The following is an 8,083-nucleotide window of genomic DNA, read 5'->3' on the forward strand; positions in this document are numbered from 1 at the left end:
CTCTCTCTCTCTCTCTCTCTCTCTCTCTCTCTCTCTCTCTCTCTCTCTCTCTCTTCGCCTTGCGCACGCGAATTCGATTTAGTAACCGAAAAAAAAGGAAGAGAGGCAAAAGAAAGAAAGGTAAACTTTGTTTACGGCACGGAAAACTCGCGGGGAATTAGATGAGACGATGTAAATCACCGCCATTGTTCCCGACGCGTGGATTTTATTTCCGCGCGCGATTCGTTTTGTAACTCCGACCGCGCAAAAGCGAGCGAAAGCAAGGCCGATCGGCTTGAATGGCGGCGATCGTCTTCCACCTTGGAATTTGATTTCATCGTAGAATTCGTTCGCGCGAGGAACAGAGAGAGAGAGAGAGAGAGAGAGAATTTTAGGCCGTCTCCAACACCGATCCATTGTTCGCGCGAATGGGAAACGCAAGTATTCTATATTGGAGAGAAGAATATTGAAGTCGTTAATACGATCGTATAAACTGCGTTCCGTATATATTATGTTAGATCCAGACTCATTTATCTGTGGTAAACGAGTTGGAGTGAGAGAATTATTTCGAATACCGAACCGAGCGGAATTTTCTAACGCAACAACTTTCATTTTGTGCCAATTGACCGTAGCGACTGTTTCCAAATTCAATCAACCGCACTTTTAGAACAAACGATCGAGAAACTAACCGGTGTGCGTGTGTGCATGTGCGTACGTGTGCCGCTAATACACAATAATTATTATACGCGCGCGGTAAGACTCCGCGCGAGAAACCCCTGCGTTTATCGATTTAATTCTCAAACGTATACTTTCAATTCGTCCGCTAGAACGTGAACGGTGGGTGGGAAACGGACTGGGAGCTGTGCGAGCGGACAACAGGGGGAACGGAGGGACAGGGGCGAGGAGGGGGAGGGGTGGGGGGCACGAAGAGAGTTCAAGCAGAGCAAGACGCACGGGGGAGAGCGCGCACCGAAAAAATTGCGCCCGCTAAAAAATCCGAAACTCCATCGTATGATTGCGCGCGCGAGCGAAATATTTATCCTTATACAATATATCGTCAATGACTCGCTGAGTATCACAAACAAATCACCGTCGCGCGTCCACGTCCCGACGATATTCCGCGCGGTATAGTGTAAATAAAAACAGGATTCACGCTCGGCGAATATATCGCCGCGAAGAAAACGACAATAACACTTTCCGTCGCGGAACGAGGCGAAACTCTCTCCGCGGACTGTACATGCCTTTTTCGACGAAGCACTACGAAAACATTCCTCTTTTTTTCACCCTCGCCACCGTCACCGCCACCGTCGCAGCCACCGCGGCCGTGTAGCCGTATAGCCGCGATTTTATTCGCGAGATGATCTTAAAAGCCCTAAAATTGGATTCGCATTCGGCCACGAAAACACAACAGTGCTGTCCTTTGTAATAACAACGTAACCGTTTATTGATTCGACTCTCGAGGGACATGTGACGGATAATGCCGCCGCACAGCTTCTACCTCGTCTTTCCGTTCCTTTTTTAATCTTCGTATTTTGTATCGCGACACGCACGCACACAGGAACAGTCTCGTTTGTCTCGACTAGCGATATCAATCAGCGAAAGCTGATTCCGCAACGAAGGGGAGAGAGAGATGAGGATCGGGAAACAATGCAATTTCTCATTAAATAATCGTTAGGACAATGTGAGTCGGAGTGGCTGTGTTAAATCGGGTTAAGGCACATCTATAAATACCTCACTAACTTAGAGTAAGAGAGAAAGAGAAGGAGAGTGGTATGGAGGAGGATCGGTGCGAGAAAGAGAGAAGAGAGAGAGAGATACGGTGTAGCGAAGTGTAGTCGGCGAAAGAGAGACACAAGACATAAACGGAGAAAGATACAGGCGAAGAAAGAGAGAAATAGAGAGAGAGGAAAAGAGATACATGGGGGAGAGGAAGAGAGAAAAAGTACAGAGACCGACAGAAAGAGAGAGAGGGGGAAGAGGCAGAGTCGGCGGGAGACGCGCGAGGGCGAGATAAGGACGGAGCCATAAACTTGACAGAGAAGATCGAAAATGAAACAGAGATGAGTGGATGAACGATGACGACGTAAAGAAGAGGAAGAGAGAGACAAGTAACCAGTCTATCTAATAGTACGGCACATCGGAGATACATACAATGGTATTCGTTGCCAGATGTCTAACTACACGATCATATCCCCACCATTTTCTACCCCTTCCGCCCCACTCGTCAACACGCTGTCACTTCTGCATTACGGTCGAGCGAGTATTCGTCGTGGTAAATCTGACGGTTACATAGGAGGGGGAGCAGAAACGAGGGAGTGAGGAGGGGGCAACGGCAGCAGCAGCAGCAGCAGCGGCAGCAGAGCGAGAGAGAGAGAGAGAGAATCAAGAGAGAGAGGGGAGGGGGCAGGACAGAAGCGCGGAGCGGAGATTAAAAAATATAAAGAAGAAAAATGATTAGAGGAAAAATGGCGAAAAAGCGTTGAAGCGCCAAATTTGTTTTGTGGCGCTACGTTACGGCGACCGGACGAAATTCACGGTTTACCCGGCATCCCCTTCGACACACACTCACCTCTATCTTATCCATTTCTTCGCGCGGCACTGGTGTCACTCACTATTCCCACAGTCATCTAGGATCCCTTGGAGCACACACACACTGACGGCACATAGCGCGCACGGACGTGTATCACCGAGAGCTACTCGCGGGATCGCGGTGTGCGTGTATCGGAGCGGTATAGGTTTGACGCGCGCGGACCAGCGACTCACGGTGCGGCGCACGCCGCTGTCCCATCAAGACTACTTTGTATTTACTCTAATTATGTGACGTCACGGATACACTGGCCGCCCCACCAACTACCGGCGGAAGCGGCCGAGCGCGCCCGAACTCGGCCGACGCCGCGGCGGCGGTGCGCATGGCGCGACGTTCAGTCAGCGCTGGTCACCTGTCGTTCCGCGCCAACCCGCGGCAGTTCCTCGTAGTCGCTCGCAGCATTCGTCGGAAGTGCGCGCCGCGCTCGTCCACGTCGCTCGCGACCGTCGCCGTGTACGCATCGTCCGGGCGCGTCGTGAGAGCAACGTCGACGTAGAGAGCATCGTCGTCGGCTCGCGACACTCTGCGCACTTCATTCGGATCGTCGTCGTCGTCACGAGTAATCGTGCCGCGCCGAATGGCGTGATCGTTCCGCGAGAACATGGTGGCGATGAGGGTTCCGAGGTTGCCGAGGATTCCCAAGATTTTACGTGACATTTCAAGTGAGTGAAACCTGTGCTGCCGTTTCTCTCCTTTCCGTTCTGTTCTTCGAGTGCACACACGTGTTTTCAAGCTGCGACGCTGCGAATTACCACGGGCGATTCGTCGTGGCTGCGATCCACGGAAATGTGGCTCGTCATGCCTCTCGTTTGCGAGCGCGATGGTCAGCGTGCTGATGCGAATTGTGAAGTGACAGGAGAACACTGCGTGCGTTCTAGGTCGTCCGCTTCGGGCGGCAACCGAATTACACGGAGCTCGTGTAATAGGTGGCACACTTGGGTACGCGCGTGAAATTCACGTGTCGGATATAAATATTGAAATGTGCGTCGATTCGCAAATGAAGGCTATATCAACTTGCTTCGATCGCGCGGAAAGGTTGTGCAGGTAATTTAGCGCATCGCATCGGTCATACTTATAAACGCCAGCTAATGTGAATGTGACAATCGTGCCGGATCGGAAAAGACACGTGTACCAAATGCGGAACAATAGCTGGTGAACATACCTCTTACCGCGTTCAGCATGACCGTTCGTTAATCGCGACGGGCACGCGGGATTTGAAAAGCAAATTCCGGCTTTTTTTCGACTGACTCGTTGTTGTACATGCAAATCCGACTCCGCGGCGAGTTCATTCACGGTGACGTTTATCACGACGACTACCGCGCCGTCGATCTGTGGCATCTCGTTATTTGCATACAAGCGAGAAAGAAAGAAATAAACTTTGCATTTTTTTTTTAATGTAAGAAAAAATCCAAAGGGAGGGTAAGAAAAGAACGCTGTTCAATTCATGCTTCGATCATCGTCGCGCTCACGTTTCATCCGGGTGTCCAATTCAGCCCCGAAGTATTGTTCGTCGTATTTGTTCGTCATACAAATTAATATCCTGTGGGGAGAATGTGCGCGCGGGCTTATAGGCCACATTGTTTGCATACGCTGTGAAGGTGTGAGCAGGTGATGCGAATGGATGTACAACTGCGATCGAACGCATAATAAACGACACACTATCGTTGAAAAATCATATTCGTTTGTCCCATTTATTATCCAAAGCTCTTTTGTCCAGTTCTTCCGATCATCCGTTTCTCACAAGACTACCGACTTCTCGCAAATTGGCTCCCCACCTCTCGCTCTCACAGATTACGTTTGCGGTGCGCCGCCCTGACCGATCGAGTGTAAACGCAAAGAAAAACAATGACACACTACGTCTCGCGTCGCAGACGCCGAGACTCCCCCTCGCCGTGTAGCAGTCGCTCTGTATAACAAATAGATTCGAAACGCTTTTTTGCATCGGCGACTTGAAATTATAACTCCGTTTTGCCCCGCGCAACTTTCATTAGATCGTAAAGGACCGAGGACCCCACGCGCGCGCACACACACACACACACAATCGTGCGGGGTCGCTCTCCACAGACAAAGATTTTCTCTCCCTTTTTATCTTTTTTTGCTTTTTGTTGCGACAGAAGGCAACGTGTACGAGAAGGAAAGAGGAAGGATATATGTACGTATTATATTTACATAAGAGTATCGGGTGCCTCTCAATCGGGCGCTTAGGTTTAGGCCTAATTCGCGAGACACTGATTTAACACAGCGCTAGGATTAGCAATACTACATACAGGCTGGTATAGTAGTGTCGTAGTAATTAGTTCGTTGTTGTTCTTTCGCGCTAGCAATGTGTGATCCCCGTGTGATTTTCTATTTCTTCTTTTTGTTCCGTTGCAGCAGTTTAATAGCGAGCCAAGAGCCTTTTCGAGCGGGCTTTTCGCGCGCGCGCGCGCGTTCAACGTTATAACGTTGTGACGTCGTCAACCGATTGCGATTTGTTACTTCGCTTATGCAATTTCGAGAAAGATGGGTCTCCGCGCACAGAGGGCCGACGATTGTCGATCGAGTCAGCTCTCCTGCCGGAAATCATAATCGATATTGTGCGTATCGAGTGCGAGAGAACACCCCGCGTCTCGGAGAAAAGCATAATAAACGGATTCGGGGGAATTTCGAGGTTTTTCCGAAGCTGAAGCGTAATAGTCAACGAGATTCGTCTACTTAAACCTATGCAACGGAGATACAAATGCAGCGGGGCCATTGCGAAAAACTCCACTGTGCAATACGCGCGGTTGCGCGCGCTGCGATAAACTGCACCGTCTCCCTCCCCCCCTCTCTCCCTTTTATCTCTTATCTCACCGTGATACAAAACTAGATATCGCTTTCACTACACGCCGATTTGTAACGGGAGAGCTACTTGGAGCTTTGTATTCGCAATTCGAAATCATACTAGAAGGCGCGCGCACGCGCGCAAAGTCTGCGATGGTCATGGAGTCGTCGCTTTCCACGCATTCGTTTATTTATTTCTTTCTTCTTTTCTCCTTCCTTCACGCATGTTGAGTCGTTGCGTGATCGACGAAACGACGAGACGCGAACGTCTATCGCACGTGAGGACTTTAATTGACACGATTAAGTACGAGCGAGGTCCTCGAGTTTTTCGTAATGGCCGGATCCCCCTTCGATCGTACTCACAAATTCCACTTGAGTCTGTATGCGGAACGTTTTGCGAACAAACTCGAGATTCGTGAACTCATCATTCCGAGCGTCGAGAACGCGCTGGGGCTTCCTCATCGACTTGCCGTTTCGACGTTGCCTCGAGTATCCAATCCGGTTCATTTCAATTTCATCTATTTATTATTCGAAAGAGAGCTAAAGTATGTGTGTGAGAGAGAGAGAGTGTATGTGCGTAGATGCTGATCGAATCACTTTCTTTAGAGAGTCACAAGTATCTTTCTACATGAACAATCGAATCGCGGGGCAGGAAATGTGTCGCGTAAACGCACATGCACACACATTCTCTCTCTCTCTCTCTCTCTCTCTCTCTCTCTCTCTCTCTCTCTCCACTCCTTCCTCTCTTTTTTTCTGCCCGGTCAAGATCGAATTCGCGAGGGAACGTAACGCGCGAAAGAGATAAATGGAATTCGCTGAGTTCCGAGCGCACCGTTTTAACAACGACTGATCTTCGCCTAGACTAGTCTTGGTACCATGACCAGAGAGTGTAAGTGGATTGGGTAAAGTATCACAGCTGGCCCCCGGTAACATTGAAATCAAAAATAAACGAGGGGTCTCGGGGGCCTTAAAAGAGTCACACGGTCGCCCCGACTCCGTCCGCTCGGAACCGATTCCTTACGCGTTATATAACCTACCCGTCTTTACGTATTGTTGATAAGTCACATCTATGAAACGTAGAAAAAATTATACAAATAGTACATATCTAAGTTCTCGAGGTTCCTTGGGGACGGAGCTGACCCGGCCAGGCTCTCCCTTTGCGCGGTATTTATATCATATATATATATGTATATATATATGTATGTATAATATGTATAATCGTTATTATTAATAATAATATTAACAATGTCATTGTGTGTGTTATCATTAATATTATCATTATTATTAACTCGCACGCTAAGGTGATCGCCGTAACGGTGCACGAAACGTGCACAGAAAATTGTGGCACCCGTCAATAATCCAGTAATTGCGAGAAGCGAAGCGTTCCTGCTAGAATTGAAATTGTGGTCGCGTACTATCTATGTAATCTAGAAAATCATGGCGTAAACGTATGCGAATCGAAGAATATAGAGGGTCAATATCGGCGGGACGTAATTTTCAACCGCGAACGGCTCGTCCGCAATTTTTATCTGTGCAATTGCACCGGCGCGGCGATACATTTCTATTGTATTGAGGAAAGCGTGTCGAGATCGCACGAGGCTTCGTAATTTCTCTCGAAACTCTACTTTATACAGGAAAATTAGGATCACAGTTTGGATCACCTCTCGCAGACCTTTTCCAGTCTTTGCGTCTGGTGAAAATTAGCGCATCCTCCATTTTCCCTTGCACGACGTTTCCATTACAAGTTCTTCTTTTTTTTCTCTCCTTCCTTTTGCATGGAGAATCTGCTTCCTGGAATGTTTAGGTTTAAACGAAGTTTATGACTCGAGTAGCTAGAGATCCAGACATGAGGTTTACAAATCATGTACGAGATCACTCAATAAATATACGTATCGTGCGCCACGCGAATATATTTTACCGACTAAGGGCCGTGACACACAGAAACTTAAGCAGTAAGCAAGCTGACCAATCACAATCGATCGATCGCTGATTCTTCTTATGGTCCAAGAATCAACGACTGTGATTGGTCAATCTGTTTACTGCTTATGTCTTATTGCTTAAGTTTTTCTGTGTGTCACGGCTCTAACTGATGATTGCGTGGCGCAGTAAACGAGAGACAATGGAACAAACAGCGACAAAAGGAATACAGACACAAATAGTCAAACAATATACACGATGATCTCATATTAAATAAAATCATTCGAATAACGTCAAATAGAAACGTTACCGAACACTTTTTTTTGCTTTTTTTAACGAGCCATTGACACTTTGATAATTCTAAATTAATGATTATTCTTAAATCGATGATTATTCACCGACATAACACAAGAACGATACACACAGTACGGATAGACTCCGACGAGACACAATATTGGCAACCCAAGGCTACATATGGCTATGCGATACCTGAGACTTTCGCGACGTTTCAGCAAGAGTCTGATATGAGGAATCATACGAGGAATTTAAATTCCTCATACGCGAATTGAAGCCTCGCACGAACGCGGTGCCGTAATATGTCGAAATCTCTTAAAATATTTTCTATTTCTTTTGACTTTTTCGTGTTTCGCGTCGCTCGAAGACGACGGCTCTCCTCGGCCGCGTAACATATGAACCTAGACACTATTGTGTCCAAATGAAAACCTATTCGATACAATATCCAATTGCGTGTGCCATTCGTTTCGCAGAGTTCTCTTTTTCTCCATCTCCCCCCCCCCC

The 8,083-nt window shown here is 47.8% G+C and overlaps 2 protein-coding genes across 2 annotated transcripts in view; one reads left to right on the top strand and one right to left on the bottom strand.

Annotated features, from left to right (window-relative positions):
• Nucleotides 1-2,786, bottom strand: part of LOC116853882 (AT-rich interactive domain-containing protein 5B-like) — a 239,455-nt gene extending 236,669 nt beyond the window's left edge. The window contains exon 1 of the mRNA XM_032835184.1: nt 2,549-2,786. Within this exon, the coding sequence (XP_032691075.1) occupies nt 2,549-2,563 (15 nt within the window). The 5' untranslated portion in view covers nt 2,564-2,786. The remainder of the gene's footprint in view (nt 1-2,548) is intronic.
• A 144-nt stretch (nt 2,787-2,930) lies between these two features.
• The window catches only part of LOC116853884 (transmembrane protein 230), a 37,218-nt gene continuing 32,065 nt past the window's right edge, over nt 2,931-8,083 (top strand). The window contains exon 1 of the mRNA XM_032835191.1: nt 2,931-3,228. Coding sequence (XP_032691082.1) covers nt 3,168-3,228 — 61 coding nt within the window. The 5' untranslated portion in view covers nt 2,931-3,167. The remainder of the gene's footprint in view (nt 3,229-8,083) is intronic.

This window comes from Odontomachus brunneus, unplaced genomic scaffold (assembly GCF_010583005.1).
Source record: "Odontomachus brunneus isolate Ranch 3 - 2012 unplaced genomic scaffold, Obru_v1 Obru_scaffold_007, whole genome shotgun sequence".
Lineage (NCBI taxonomy): Eukaryota > Metazoa > Arthropoda > Insecta > Hymenoptera > Formicidae > Odontomachus > Odontomachus brunneus.